The sequence below is a fragment of the Mycena indigotica genome (assembly GCF_014461135.1).
Source record: "Mycena indigotica strain 171206Taipei chromosome Unknown Mind.scaff0011, whole genome shotgun sequence".
In the NCBI taxonomy this organism is placed as follows: domain Eukaryota; kingdom Fungi; phylum Basidiomycota; class Agaricomycetes; order Agaricales; family Mycenaceae; genus Mycena; species Mycena indigotica.
Window position 1 is genome coordinate 2,466,242 of NW_023503010.1, and position 15,877 is coordinate 2,482,118.

The 15,877-nt window shown below is 51.8% G+C and overlaps 3 protein-coding genes across 3 annotated transcripts; 2 read left to right on the top strand and 1 right to left on the bottom strand.

Annotated features, from left to right (window-relative positions):
• Positions 1-837: 837 nt before the first annotated feature.
• On the bottom strand, positions 838-2,460 carry MIND_01187100 (uncharacterized protein; the record flags this gene model as incomplete). The annotated part of the gene is made up of 1 exon (XM_037368383.1): positions 838-2,460. The coding sequence occupies one exon, from the start codon at positions 2,458-2,460 to the stop codon at positions 838-840; it is 1,623 nt and encodes a 540-aa protein (XP_037215309.1).
• A 435-nt stretch (positions 2,461-2,895) lies between these two features.
• Positions 2,896-6,027, top strand: MIND_01187200 (uncharacterized protein; the record flags this gene model as incomplete). Its single annotated transcript, XM_037368384.1, has 3 exons — positions 2,896-2,994; positions 3,044-4,256; positions 4,307-6,027. The coding sequence occupies 3 exons, from the start codon at positions 2,896-2,898 to the stop codon at positions 6,025-6,027; spliced, it is 3,033 nt and encodes a 1,010-aa protein (XP_037215310.1).
• Positions 6,028-10,797: 4,770 nt separating this feature from the next.
• MIND_01187400 (uncharacterized protein) lies at positions 10,798-15,344 on the top strand (the record flags this gene model as incomplete). Its single annotated transcript, XM_037368385.1, has 5 exons — positions 10,798-11,313; positions 11,363-12,317; positions 12,364-14,933; positions 14,977-15,243; positions 15,303-15,344. 5 exons carry the CDS (start codon positions 10,798-10,800, stop codon positions 15,342-15,344), a joined length of 4,350 nt encoding a protein of 1,449 aa, XP_037215311.1.
• Positions 15,345-15,877: the final 533 nt, after the last annotated feature.

Below are 15,877 nucleotides of genomic sequence, written 5' to 3' on the forward strand. Positions count from 1 at the left end.
AAGGGGAATTTCCGTAGTACTGTGACCTATTGCAGCTAAAAAGACCCTCGTGAGTCAAGGGAGTAAAGGTCCCTCTAATAGAAAGAGCTTAGACTAGAGAAAGACCGTATAATACGAGTACTTCAAGTCCAAAATATTCACGAGTCGCTGCCAGACTTGGAGTGCCTTAGACTATAGAGAAGGTATCAGGTAGATACGGATGTCAGCATGAAAGAGAGGCTAGTATGGGGCGCAAGGACTTCGTGAAACTCAGGAACATGTGTAAAAATAAGAGGAAGATGGAGATGTGGCAACCTGGCGCGAGCGAACAAAAGGTCACGTGGACTCAGCCGGAATCGAACCGGCCACCTCTCGCATTCGTGTGGCTTGCTATCCCATTTACAATGCCCATGCGAAGCGAGCGCGATAACCAACTACACTATAAGCCCATGAAAACGCGTCCTTTGAGGCCGAATTTGAAGAGATTTCACCCGGGAGATGTCGAGGAAAGTCACCCAGAAGTTGTGTCACGCTCAACGTGAAAAAACGCGCAATTACCGCCTCAAATCACTTGTAATGCACTCCTATAAGCTTAGAATACCTTTTGGGTGTCCTTCCGACAGTACTTTGCAGAATATCAACGGCTGGGGGACGACTTTCAGCTTCTTCGTTGACAGCTAATAACGTCTGAGTCAGCAATCAACTTTCTCGCGATCACCAACTACACTATAAGCCTTCGAGGACCATTCTGACGATAACGGTCATCATGCATCCCTTCCGTTTAGAGCCCCAACCGAGTTTTACAGAGCTGGCAATGGTGAATGACTCCAAGCTTCAGTTTTATCGTTACTAATCACATCAGACTCGTAACGCCATCTCTCTTGTAACTTTCGCCTTGAAAACCTCGAGTCCTTTCTCTACAGCTCTTTTTTCTGCGCTATCTACCTCATCCCGGTGCTCTTCGGACCCGAACCAATCCTTCCATGCAGTGGTTTCCAACACCTTTCGCCATTCGCTGACAAATGGATGGCCTGGCGCTCCTGCGAATCCCCAGGGCTTGCTCGTCCAGGGCTGGTTGTACTCGTCGAGAACGCTGGCCATACTCGGGTGAACGGGGCCAGAGAAGTGGACGATTTTGGCCGTAGTGTGCAATTTGTCCAGTTCATCGTGTTTCCAAACAACAACACGCTCCGCATCCTTCTTGGTTGCGTATGTGCCAAGTCCGGTGGCATTCCACTCGACCGGAATCTCAAGCCAGTCGTGGTGGAAGAACACATTTAGTGCGTCTTGGTCTTTGTATGCTGTCGGCGGTTTATTGACGACGTAGTCAAGGAAATGGTCCAGTTGCGAACGCATACGGTTCATGTCGACGAGCAGCACTCCGGCATTGAAATACGCCTGGTGTGGGACCTCTGTGTGGCCCAGCGGAAAACCGATATCTCGTGCAGCAGCCAATGTTTTGCCCTTCAAATCCACTTTCCATAGCTCTGCAATATCCTCGCGAACAAGAATGTCGGAGTCAAGAAACAGGGCCCGCTCGACAGGAAGCTGGGAAAGCGCGTCCACCTTGGCCCATGCACCGTCTCCAAGGCCTTTACTGCCTCTGCGAAGTGTGATGAACGAGAGTGTGACGTGATTGGTGGCGGGAAGAACACTCTTGATTCGCTCCTTGTCTCTCTCCGCTAGCCCTAGGTCTACAACATACGCCGAAATCCGCTGCGAAGTCGCTGTCTGAACTAGCGAGGCCAAGGCAACAGTGGTGGGCATCGCATATTTGGAATCTGTGCAAAAAACAACGTTGATTGGAGCACTCTGATGAATGTCTGCGATGTCGCTCTTCTTGGTCAAGAAACCAATCCGCATTTCGACTGTCTTCCGGATTATAATTTGGTAGCCCCGATGAAGAACCTCGTATTGGCCGTCATGAAGCAGCAGGAATGCGTCAATTCCGCGCTTCGGGTGGTGCATGCTTTCTTGCGGCTCAGTAGTCCATTCATAGTCATCGAATATGACAAGCGCGTCTTGTCTGGCCAGTCTCCAAGCCAATTCAGCGTCGAGGAATGTGTCGTCCGCCTCATGTGACCCATCGATGTACACAAAATCATAGCCGCCTTTGGGATTTTCGACCTCTTCTTCCAACAGACGATAGAGTCCCACTGTGCTGAATTCGTCAACAACTCGGAACGGGAATCCAGGGATGGCAAGGTTATGCATGATCTTTCTGTATCGCTCTTTGCCCTCTGCTGACCGGTGCAAATCGAAATGGTCAACACAAACAACCTCGGAATGCGCTTTGTTGCAAAGGGTCTCGAGGAGATAAACTGCGGAGCGTCCTTCCCAAGAGCCTATTTCAAGAGCGCGAGGAGAATGGGCAACTTTGGTGCGTAAATCTGCGATAAATGGGGCCCAGATCGTCTTGTTGAACGAAAACCAGTCCTGTGTGGGCGTGAACTCGTATGCGGCTTGGGGCTCCATGATCATGGACGTTTGGGAGAACAGTGTTGTGTTGATGAGATACTAGTCTTTGGTATTTTTTTCTCATTCCCTTCACACAAGCTTAGCTTATTCCTGCTCAGCGCTAAGATATCACACACTTGTCGTACACACTGTGTCAAGCGGCGTTTGTCTTTGTCCAATCCGCGCTCGACCGCAGGCGCCAGGGTGCTTCTTATTTCCAGCAAGTCAACAGACTTCTTAGATTGCTCTGCGCAGTTATCGTTATCGTCCAACACTAGGCTTTGCGCCTCAGCGGCTCGCCTATCGCGTCGTCTTCCATGTCAACCTCAAAGCGTCATCTCGACACATCCTCCAACACCCCAAAGTTATTTGGACGGTGCCCTGACTCGGAATGCGAACAACAATTATGGCAGTGTTGGAGCTCCTCAAGCGCCCACCCAAGAGTCACGTTAAAAGTACATGGCATCCCCGCCCTTGCTGGTACTTTCCCTTACTTTCTCTATGGTTAACGACAAAGTACCCAAAGTCTATCTAGTCACTGGCGGCGCAGGATTCATTGTCGGACACCTTTTCCTTTCCTTCTTGAACCTACTAAGTGCTTTTGTAGGGTTCTGCCGTTGCCAGACGGCTTCATCAGGATGGAATAGTTGTTCGTGCCGTGGACACTGTTCCAGCTCCTAACACGATATATTTTACCGAATACATCAAGGCCGACCTGCGCGACTCGGTCTCGTGTGAACATGTCATGTCCAACGTCGACGTGGTTCTCCACTTTGCCGCCAACATGGGAGGAATGGGTATCATTCACTCAGACAACGATTTCAATATCTACCGAGACAACCACGCCATCACGTTGAATCTTTTTGAAGCAGCTGTTCAAGCCAAGGCCCAGTGTTTCGTCTACGCCTCTTCGGCGTGTGTCTACCCTGACCACCTCCAAAACTCCTCTGCCGATAAAGATATCCGTTTGTCGGAGCGCGATGCGTTTGACGCTGGGAGCCCCTCCCCGCAGGGTTTATACGGCCTCGAGAAACTCGTTGGCGAAATGCTGCTCCGCCAATATGCGGACAAATTGTCTATTCGGGTTGCCCGCCTCCACAATGTTTTCGGGCCGGGTGGGAGTTGGAGCGACGGGCGGGAAAAGGCCCCTGCAGCACTAGCGCGCAAAGCGATTGCCGCTCGAAGAATTAAAGATATGTCTGGTGCTGTGCCCGAGTTCGAAATCTGGGGCGATGGCACCCAGCGTCGGTCCTTCCTTCACATCGACGACTGTGTTGACGGCCTACTTTGTCTGCTCCGCTCTTCGTCAACTGGGCCTCTCAATATCGGCTCAGAGCAGTCCGTTTCGATACAAGAGTTGGCCGAGATCGCTCTCGACGCAGTTGGTCTTCCGCCATCCTCTGTGAACTTTGTGTATGACATCACCAAACCGGTTGGGGTCGCCTCCCGCAATTCTGACAACACACTCGTCAAACATGAGCTGGATTGGGAGCCTAAACTTTCTTTGAAAGAGGGCATGCGGCGCACCGTGCGCTGGATTGATGCCCAAATCGAGAGTCTCATCGCTGACAAGGACAATCCCCAAGCACTCCTCCGTAACCTGCAGAAAAGCCAAGTCGTTCAATTGGGCGAGGCGATCGTTAAGTTTGGTGTTCTTCTCCCTATCACCTCCCGCGGCGCAGAAACACCTTCCAACTGTCTTGAAAACCTCCAGGTCTTTGCGAAATCGCTTAATTCGACGACTTTGAAGGACACACAGTCCAGATTCCGACTTAATGTCTACCTTGCTATTGACCATGATGACGAGTTCCTTCTTGAAGGTCAGTGTTGCTCCAACCGTGGATCTCTTGCGAGGCTAAAATGACATCAGGCGACAAGGCAGAGTCTGTTCTGCGAAATGAAGGCATCTTGGACATTACTCGACGTGTTTGTAACTTTCCGCGTGGTCACGTGTGCGCGTTGTGGCGCGATTGCGCACGTACCGCTTGGAAGGATGGTTGCGACTACATGGCCTTGTTCGGCGACGACGTCGAGCTGTTGGACGATGGCTGGCTTCGTGGAATCCACCAAGAATTCCAGGTTATCTCCTCGGTGTCAAATTATCCTTCTGGGTTTGGATGTGTCGCGTTTAGCGACATTTCTTTTCCTGGGATGCCTACATTCCCTGTGATCCACCGGTCGCACATGAACATGTTCAGCGGAAATGTCATCCCGGATGCATTCATAAACCAAGATGGCGACCCATTCCTTTTCCAATTGTATCGTCGATTTGGTGCCTCCAAAATGGCCCCGTTCAGGCTTCGCAATGCTGTGGGTGGTAGTGCTGATGCGCGTTACACGAAGCAACATCTCCAGGAGTGGACGTATGACTTGCTGGACAACGCGACAACAGTTGTGGAATCAACACTCAAGATTGAGCGAAAACTGACCATCGATGTTGTTGTGCTATCGTTTCGGGTCGACTTGAAGACGTTGAGCCGCATTCTGGACCTCGAAAGCTCAGAGACTTGCGAGGTCATGTTCATCATCATTATCGATAATCCCAGCTCTCCCGAACTTGGCGCTCTGGAGGCCAAGTATAGCCATCGACCAGATGTGCGCATCCGTGTCAACTCTGCGAATCTTGGGGCTAGCGCCAGTCGCAACCGCGGTATGGAAGAGTGCGCTGGAGAGTGGGTGTTCTTTCTAGACGACGATGTCCTCCCGGAGTCAAACATTCTCGTCCAGGCCGAGCGTGTCATTCGTGGCAGCCCCGACTGCGCCGGGTTCATTGGAACGACTCTATTCCCACCCGCCGATACTATCTTCAAGGCTGCGGTTCATCTTGCTGGTGTCACCTATTTCTGGGACATCGCCAAGAAGTGGAACGATCGCGACGACCTCCCGTGGGGTGTGACAGCAAACCTCATCACTCGTCGTAATAAGGACAACATCAGATTCGACCTGCGCTTCCCCAAGACAGGCGGAGGGGAGGATATCGACTTTTGTCTTCGCAAGCGCGACCTCTTCGTCAGCCAAAACAAGAAAGGGTTCAAGGCAGCGCCACATGTTGTCGCTACCCATCCGTGGTGGCACAACGGGGCCCGGAGCTACAGGCGCTTTTACATGTGGGCGAAGGGAGATGGAGAACTCGTCAAGATGTTTCCGGAGTCGTGTTACACCGACTGCTCGCCAACCTCTGCCCAACTCATTCTTTTCTCGTTGACTTCAATCGTCTTTTCTTTGGCAATTGGCCACTGGGCTTTCTTGAGGACATGTGCAGTTGGTCTGTTGGCTGTTTTTGTTGTCAACATCTGCCACGACATGTTTCGTCATTTGGTCCGTGAACAGACGGTGGAGTCGGAGTCGTCGATAACTGGGGTTTTCCGGCTGGTGGCCATCTTGGAATCCACTCTCATCCGCATCATTAGCGAATGGGGTCGGTTGGTTGGGCAGCTAGAACGCCGCGAATGGGACCTCGCATTCGGCTCACAGCGATTCGACTGGTTTGCAAACAGGGCAGGAGACGGGCCACGCAATAATGAGCGCAAGAACAACTTGGAGAGGCTTGTGATGTGCATCATCGTTGTCGTTCTCCTTTCACAGTTGTAAATATGCAATCATACAATATCGATATGGCTACAGACGCGTTGAGGTCATGTGTCGTAAAAGCGTGAGTATGTAGTTAGCTTTTGGATAGTTGAATAGTTCTTTTTGGAGGATTTCAAGCCTCTTCCTTGACCGGCTTTTCATCCGTGATGACTTGAGATCCAGAGTTCTTGTCGTCGTCTGCATGCACGATATTCGAAGTAGGACCTTTATAGTGTCGATGGGCGTCAAGTAGGTACCACACACTGAAAACAAGGTCTCGGCATTTCTAACTAACAAAGCGCGACACTCACAGAGAGAGGAACATGACGCCAATAGTGATGACCGAGGCGTAGTTCATGTTCAGTTTTGTGACCGGCCGGACGGTGGGGAAGCAGAAGATGACGCAAATGAAGCATGTCCAGGTTATGCAAATTATATTCGCCGCCCACCCAAGCAGGCCATCTCCCATGTAGAATGGACCGGGCTTGAACATGACCTCGGGATGGTGCTCGAAAACCCGGCGTAATGCGATCGGAATGATGTAGCTGAGGTCCAACGCGATGGCCGTGAGGGAGAAGATAGCATTGGCAGCGATGGGGGATGCCAGGTCGAGCAACCCGGGGAGGATACTGACAATTGTCGAGAACCAGATGGCGCGTAGAGGAGTGTGAGTTCTGGTCGAGTTGTACCCAAAGTAGCCACGGTCAGGGAGACCACTGGAAACATCGTTACCTTCTCATCAAAAAAGCGCAAGGATCTTACTGGTCGCGACTGAATGCAAATACCGTTCTCGAGACGGCTTGGAGCGCGGTCTGAACAACGAAGAAAGCAGTGAGGCACACGAATGCCCATAGAATAAGAGCGCCGGTTTTGCCCATCCGGAGGGTCATAATCTATTTGTTGATCAGCAAGATAGCAAAAACGAAAGACACGACCGACGTGGAGGACGGCAGAGCCTGAAGGACCAGGAAGGTCGGCCAACGGTCCTGAGCAGAGAACGAGCACGATGTTCAACAACCAGCCGATTAGCCCAGTACCAACAACTGAGAGAATCTCATTAGTTTGGACACGTAGAGTCACTAAGAACATGCCTGCGATAAAGATAGCAGCGGGAGCTTGACGCGAATCAGACATGATACAAAAAGAGAGAAACTAAGAACATACCCGCATATGCTGCTCGTTTAACCTCCTCCCTGAACCGATAGTGAAAATACGAATGTCGAAGCTGGAGCTGACCTACGAGATGTGTGCAGTCGCATCATAGTCGGTCATGGTCCATTGCACCGAGAGTAAACCGAACAAGAACGCTAGACCAGTGTTCCATCCACCTGTGGCGTTGACAATGCCAGCAGAGCCAAAGACGTATGATGCGGGGTGCATCTCGGAGCGAGGAGTTGTGGCAAGCAACACGATGATGATCACTAAACATTCAAGTAAGAATGGTAGGTCTTCAGAAGGTAGGGCGTCATACATGCGGTTGTGCCAAGATTGACCTGGGAGGGGAAGGTCAAAGATAGTAGACAGGATATAGATAGAGACGCACAAACACGAAATATGTGGTGAACCGCGCAAGGTGACGAGTGGCGACTGAGTTCTGTTTAAGGGATGAGTGATGCTACAATGCACCAAATTATTGGCACTCACCAATAGACCATGCACAACCAACAGACCAGCAAAAAGACCAACGACCTTTCCTTGCGTGACGTCGAAGTCTCCATCCTTCCCGATCACACCTATGAATAGGTCAAAGTCGGGACGGTGGGAACGGAATTATGGGTATTGACCAGCAGCAAGTATCATTCCTGACAGACCAAACTCGGTGGAGCTGACTCCAGCGATTTGGCCAAGAATATTGAGCCACCCTACCACCCATCCGACCTAGACCAGAATGAGCATGCCGTTTCATTTGGAACAAGGCAAAACAAGTACGATGGCGCGGTATCTCTTGGGGGTAAGTTGTGCTGAGGCCGTATATCTGACAAAATTAGGGCAGGCACACGTAGTTTTGCTTGAAAGCGCGTACAGTCCACCACAGGTCGGAAATGCACTATTTATGATAGAGTAGGTCAAGGACACAAACATGAACCTATAAGCACGAACCTAACAATCTCTGCAATAGAGCTACCCAAGGTGAAGCACCTATAAATGCTCAGATCCCAACTAGCGAAAATCGTCAGGCGAGTTACATGCAGGCGCCCAGAATCCAACACCTATTCGAAGGTTAGTATGTTCCCAAACTATGTCGACATGAACACACCAGACGACCGTGGATGGGCCGCCCAAGGTTAGCGGGGTGTTGAATGTCGTCGCGATAGAGGAGCAGAGACCCATGATACTGAAAGCAAAACTAATCTGCAAATCCCTCTCAGACACGTAGAGCAACAGCGAAGGCACTGACCGTAGCCAGGTTCGAGAACTCGCGCTTGAACGAGGGCACGTAGCCGAGGGCCAAGAGCTCCTTGTCATCGTCGTCGGCGGCAGAGTGAAGGCTGGTCATAGCAGTGGGATGTGGGAGCAAGAGCGCTGGAGAGCATATCGGCCTATCGAGAAATTTATTTGACACACGTGAAATATATTGATGTCGTGATCTCAACAATCCCGCGAGTTACATAAGCTACCATTGGCCCACAGAACGACAGAAATGGGAGGATGGTTACTCTAAGAGAGTAGAAATTTGCCCCACGTCCACTGGGAGCTTCAAGTGGAACTCTGGGTGGAGTGTGGTTATCGCGGGAAGTTGGTCGGATGCATTCAACCAATCAGGATCACTTACGCAAGGCTGAATAGATCTAGATAAAGCCAAGGAACGTCGCATGGGTAAGTATCACTGGGCAGGCTTGGATGGTTCTCTTCAAGCTCGAAGAGAAGTGTTTACAAGAAGGTCAAAGTGCACACATGGACAGAAATTTCTTGGAGATACAGGAAGTGTTCGAATCCTCTGGAACAGGACGCAGAGAGAACGTTATGCGCCCACGGAAGCTGATGACTTCCTCTTGCTTATCTTTACAGTATGTACCAACGTCAAAACATCGACGCGATCACGAGAGTCTGACGAGAGCCGCTGATCCGGGCCAATGCATCTAACATGTGACCGACTTGTCTACTTCCACCAACACGACTTGACCTGTTTTCAGTATTGCGCATACTCCTGGACCCTCTAACAGCCACTCTCTTCTGTTGTCCTGGTGCCTCGACACACACACACAAATGTCTAGTGTGTTATGAAGCTGGGGGAAAGTTGAACGGGAAACTGACTTTAATGGTAGCCGCGCACGCCTCCAGCATTGTTGGGACTCATCTTTTTCTTGTCCTGATCATGATCGTGCGATAGAGGCGCCGTCAACAACGGCAGTTGTATGTTTCCCTGTTATCCCCAGACTCAAACAAACTCATTGCTCTCAGCGTCCGCTATAGGTTTCCCTCATACAATGTTTCTGATGAGGTACAAACAAGCCCGGCTGAGTAGGGTTTATGTGAGGTCCACGGCCTTTCCTTCAGCCACTCTTCACCCGAGGCTCTCATCCCTGGTATTCATTCAACGATTGCGATGTCATCGCCCTCCTCTTTTGACTCGGCATCATGCAGCAGCGAGTTGGAATCTGTGCAGCGACTTCTTTGTTCCCCGACGAACGAGCTCGAGGCCATTAGGGTCAGACAAACTGCTCATTGGGACAACTCAGTCGCCTTTATTCCGCTTCAAGTTTCCGTCTTGCCTGACATCTTTCGTGCATACAAGACTGCAAAAATCATACCTGACTACAGAACCAATACCTGCCAGTACAGCGACAAGGACTACTCTTGTAGTCATCGAGGAGAATTCAGCCTCGCTATGAGGGTCGCAGTGGGGTGTTTTGAACTCTGCTTGAATTTGAGTATGACCTATTTGTTGCACTGTCCAAGGTCATGGTTCTAAGTGCCAGTGACGAAGACGCGAAGAGTTGAGTTGAGTGCGAGTGGAATCCAAGCTTGCGTTACAGTAGCGTATCAGGTCTCGGGCAGCATCAAGAGTTGTTACATATACCGCATCCTGCGATTCCTGAATTCAACCCTGCGAACGTAAGATTGGCCGGTATGGATGTGGAGTACCGGCTAGGTAGATAAGTGAAACTAGCACAGAATTATGATGGTTTCTTACCCACCCGCCTACAACTCAAGAATCTCATTCAAGAGTTCAAGAACCATCTGGTCCGACAGGTCGTATTTATAGCGAAGTTGTGTGTAAATACGGACTCGAGTGTGTACAATATCTGCCAGGCGCGACACGAACACGAGGTACCCCACGACTAACGGCATTAGCGCAGGGTATCCACTTTCGCCGTGATGCCGCCCAGACTGCCTGCCATTGGTGAGCTCTTTCCTCGAAAGCGCGAATTTCGACCCAAGTCTTTCTGTGCCTGGTGGCAAGACGCATCACACTGCACAGCTACCGTACAGGCTTTTGACCGAGAAGCCCACCGACCGACGACCGTCGAATAGCCGAGATCATTGACAGTTGACGAGATCACCACGAGCGAAATTGGTCAACTTGGGTTGGGGTAAGTTAGGGAGATAAGTGTGGCTCAAAGCTGTCTTGTAGGGATATCGGAGGGTATAGTAGTTATCGCGTCAATTACTTAGGGCGTCGATGTGGCCTCAGTCGCAGGCAGGCGGTGTGGGCTAAATTGAAGTGGATTGATGCGGTTTCGTTGATTTGGTTGCTATCCGAGCCAAGAGCTGAGGCAACAGCGCCTCTTTATTCTCCGCCACCTACCGGCCATCCCTCTCCTCTCCCTTCTTCGCCCGCCGCTCGCCATGTCGTCGCGCTTCGCGTCGCTCATTAACTACCGTCCGAACCTGCCCAACCTGAACAAGAAAAAAGCTGGCGGTAGCAGTGGTAGTAAACCATTCTCGCTCCGGCGCGCCGACCCAACCTCGTCGTTACCTTATGAGGTGTTCGATATTAGCACTGGGAAGACGTCGTTCTCCGAGTCGGAGCGCTCATTTGAAGCCACACTCTCGAGCTCCCTTCCTACAACAACCACCCTTCCCTCATCACTCCCTACCTCGTCGCTCTCCGCAGCAGACATCATCTCACCACGGGTGGATGTGGACATCGAGTTCACGCCTACTGACTGGTTCCCTTCCCATTTCCTCAAGACGGACTCCATTGCTGGGCCAAGTTCGCTGGGCATTACGGCGCCGAAAGTCATCGTGGAAAGTAGAACGGGGGCGAGCGGAGACGAAGAAGAATTTGAAGACGAGGATGATGACGACGATGCATATTCGACAATTAGCGAGGACGTCGGCGAAGATTTGCGAGCGTTGGGCGTGCGTGTGTTATCGTTTTTTCTACCCACTTTGACTGAAACTTGACTAGGCCTCGGACTTCTTACGGCTACCTGAAACAGACGGCCTACTTCCGCCTGCTACGCCGCCGCGAAAAGGCGCGCCTTCCCCAATCAAGATACCAAATGCCTCGCTCCATGGCCCACGCATCCAAATCGAGCGGACAACCTCTATGCAGTCGCGACCAGACTCTGTATTCTCCATGCTCGACACCGCTGTGTCCGGGACAACAATTGCTAGAGCGTTAATAGGCGACTCTTTTGTCTTGTCGCACGACCGCTCGTCAAGGTATCGCAGTGGGGGTTCCGTCCTTACTCGAAGCGACTCCGCGACATTGCCACGGGGAGAACACCCGTTTTCTCCCGCCTGGACTATTCGGAGAAGTAGTACCGCAGATGGGGGAGAGGGCGATCTTCCCCCATTACCACCCATGCCAGAAATGCCCGACGAATTGCGCAAGGTTATCGCTGAATCACGCAAGACAAAAGGGAGTCCCACGACCAGTCCAGGGGCGGAGAGCAGTTATTCTGACGAACGAAGAATTTCGCGAATTACGGAGGTCCTAACGCCCACTTCTGATGAAGTGGTTTCTCCCCAGTCTGGCCCACCACCAGACAGTGCGCTTGCGTTATCTGATACCTCCTCTCCTCCCCTTTCACCGCCGCTAGCTCATCCCGGCGCAGCATCACCGTCAGCCTTCCCAACCTCTCCTGGCCAAATGTCAAACCTTTCCGGGTCAGATCACCGCTCATCCCGAGACATTGACAATGTACTCGACTACTACAATTTCGATGCCAGCCCTGGCAACACCAGTTCATTCGACCCACTAACTCCCGACCCACGCGCTGACCCGAATCGTTTCCAACCTGCCTTCTCTCCCATCACGGAGGTTACAGAGGATTCCAATTCACAAATGTCACCAAACTCATTCAGGTCGAGGATGAATACTAACGCAACGCCTTCTCCCGCTTTATCTCCCAGTCCAGGTCTGTCTGCTGTTTATCCGTTATTTTTCACTGATAGAGTCGCTAGCGAAACAAGAATGGCGCTCGAACGAAATTCGCAGCCTCCCGCCTCACCCAGGCCTGCTTGTTACCCATGACGACAAACCGCGAACGACTCCGCCACCTATCATCATCCCACCACCACCAATGGCCGCATCTGGGTCGAGCAGGTCGCTTCCAACGCTGATCAGAGACGAGGAACCTCCAGAATCATCACAGTCTTTACATCCGCCGTCCAAAGGCCTCTTCAATCGCTTGAGGGCAGGCAGCGCGCCGAGTCCGATCGAAGTTGTCAGGGATTCCCAGGATATTACGTCATACAATATCACCGTTACTCCCCGGGTGGAAACAGCTTCGTCCAGCTCGACCCCAATAACTGGGAACGAGGAGGGGCGACAACAGCAAACTTTTCCGGAGACACCCAGTGCATTCAGCCCCACTTTTTCGACGACTTCAGACGCGACGTCTGCTGGGGAGCGAAACTCGATGCTGCCACCAGCGATGCCAGTGACCGCTGGCGCTAAAACGGGCTTTGCGAGTCTTGCGCAACAGGTATTATTAACCCGTTCCTCGACAACGGGCGGGCCGGTGTTCCGGCCCGGGGGCGGAAGGCCCTCGCATACAAGGGAAGGCAGCGTTGGGGTTGTTGGCGGCCGGGCAAAGGCAAATAGGACCACTGTGATCCTCCCTTCCGCGGCAGCAGCGACAATACTTAAGGAAATCCTGCCATCGTCACCAGAAGAGCCGGAACCAGTACCTGCTCTACCTGAAGAAAACGGGAATGACAAAGAGGATGCCTCTTTTTCCCATGCGCCTGATACGGAGTCGGTATATTCTATAGGATCATATTCGACTCCTGCGGATCCACAACAGCAAAAAAGACAATCTCAGTCGTCTGACGCGCATTCGAGTTCGTTGCACGACCACCCCAAGCGCGACTACCAAGCAAAACCGCTACCCGCGATGCCAATGTCACCAGTCTCGTCTGCAGAATCAGATGGTATGGTTGAAGCCTCTGCTCCCGCGCCTGTTCTTGTTACTGCAATATCTGCCTCGGGTTCGTCAACATCGTTGTCTCAACCCCCATCTTCCGGATCGGGTTCTTCTTCCGCTGAAGCCCTGCCACTTTCTTTGTCCCGAAAATCAACTCCTGCAGTTGTCGACGTTGTTTTGCCTCCTCCGACTATTGAAGAGACTCCGGCTCCCCCAATAGAACAAACTATCGAAGTGCCTCCAGAATTCCAGCGCCCACCGGTGATCCTGACCCCACCCCCGCCTCCAGTCGACCCATTAATGGGATCCCCACATATAGTTCCCCTTATCACGCCAGCGCGGGCTAATGGCGAGGCCAGCCCGATGCACGCGTCGTTGGCACTTGGCTCACCTCCACCATACTACACCGTCATCTACGACCGTGATACCACCGGCCAGGAGCGAATGACGCCTAGTACAGGCGGTTCCAACGGCTACCCGGAGGCTTATACTCCCTTCACACCTGCTATGAACATTCGGGAGCAACGAACGTCGATTTCAAGTCTGAACCCGCCGAACACGGCCCGGAGCGCCCGCCATCAACGGCCTCGGCCACCTTTGCCGGTTGGCCCGAGACGCCCGAGCATGGGTGTGGCTACCCCTGGTCCGTCTGGGGGCCGGAATCGAAATGGTTCAGTCTCGTCAATTGCCAGTAATGTCCATGGCCGGCGTACTACTTCGTCCGCGCCACGGTTCCAGACCCCGCCTGTCAAGTGGCGGGGGTACACTATGGAGGCGGCAAAATGGACCTTTTCGTCTGCGCAGTTACAGAGTATTGTGTCCAGGGCCATTCGCCAGTCGGCGGAGGCGTCTTCTATCCGTTTGTTGAGGCTGGAGACGATCGACACGGATATACCCGAAGAACTTCATCAGTTGGAGATGCAGAGAACGGATGTGAAGACGCGGTACAAGATGCTGTCAAGGAGGCGGGCGAACTTGTTGAGCACGCTGACGGGGAATCTGGACGGGACGGAGCCAGAGGACCCGACTTATTCGCTCCGACTGGTGGAGAACTTAAAGGAGGTGTCTACAGAATTGGACCGGCTAGCGGAGGATTTACATTCCGCGGACGAACAAATTGCGCAGTTAACTTCGTTGCGGGACATTCATTCCGCGAGTGCGCTGGCGATGGCGCTGCGGAAGCTCAATGCCAGCTTCTTGAAGCAAATTTCGGCCAACGAGGAGCTCAAACAACAGGTGACGACGTTGCAGGCTGAGAGGGACGAGGCGTGGTCGCAGGCGGTTGATGTCGCACATGACTATGACGACCTGAACGAGCGGCTGGAGATGCAGTCTCCTGGGTCAAGTTCGTACAGCCACAACCACACGAACAGCATCAATAACAAGCGCTCGAGCCGTGTCATGGCTAGCAAAATATCGAGCATTCGCGTTTCGAGGGCGGGACTGAGGCCGTCAAGTAGACGGTCGTCAGTGAGCAGTATTGGTGCCCAGCGATATAGTTCTGCATTACCCTCTGCTGCAACCGACGATATTCCCCCCGTACCACCTATTCCGAGACGGAGACCAGACGATATACGGACCGACTTGTCGTTGCGAACATCTGCTGTAAGTTTCTGCTTTCTCGTCTCATCTTATCTGACTTTGCCAGCTCTCCACATCGCCATCGTCGGAGACACGGGCCCTTGACCTGGCACAGGCAGAACTTTACAATATGCTGGGTATTCCATTCCCTGGAGGCTCGCGCCGGTCGCATTCTGTTATTCTGAGTGCCGCGAGTGACTCTGAAAGTGCACATAACCCGCTGCTGTCGCCGCCCCTGCAGTCGCGTGCGCAACGAAAATCAGACGCCAGTCGCCCATCGTCGTTGCCGGGCAACTCGAAGTTGTCCGAGGCGCTAAACGCCATAACTGCCGATGTGCGTCTTCTTTTTTTTTGTTTCAATTTCTGCAAACACTGATGTCGTCCATTTCGCAGCGGACGGCGATACTAGCAACGCTGGGCATGCTTGATGACTAACTTATCGCCTCTCTTTCTCTTTGCATAGTTGTTGCTATCACTCATTCACTTACTTATCCATCCATTTATATCCCATATCCAATACATACATCCATATATATTGATTGTTGCATCTCTGGTAGTTTAATGGAATGATCCCTTGCTGTGAAATAACAACAACTTTAAGGAACATTTTGTATAATTCATGAGTAAGTTATAATCTTGTCTCTCTCAACTATCCTTTGTGACCTGCGTCTGGTCAGAGTGATATACACTAAATCAGAGTGTTACTTTGTATCAATGCTACTCTCCTCCAAATTTAAATGAGAAAGAGTTTGAGAACAACTGTGACTTCAGGTAATTTCAAGTAGAAATTCATGGGTCTTACCAGCCACTTACAGCTGTATAACTCACAGAATTCTTGACAGACAAGCCTTGGTTATCGCCAGTTCAAAATTGAGACCCATGCCAATGTTGTGCAATGCCCGTGGGTATATGCCCATGGGTATATCCTGCAGGATAGGTTATTAATACTGTAGGATACCTGACTTATC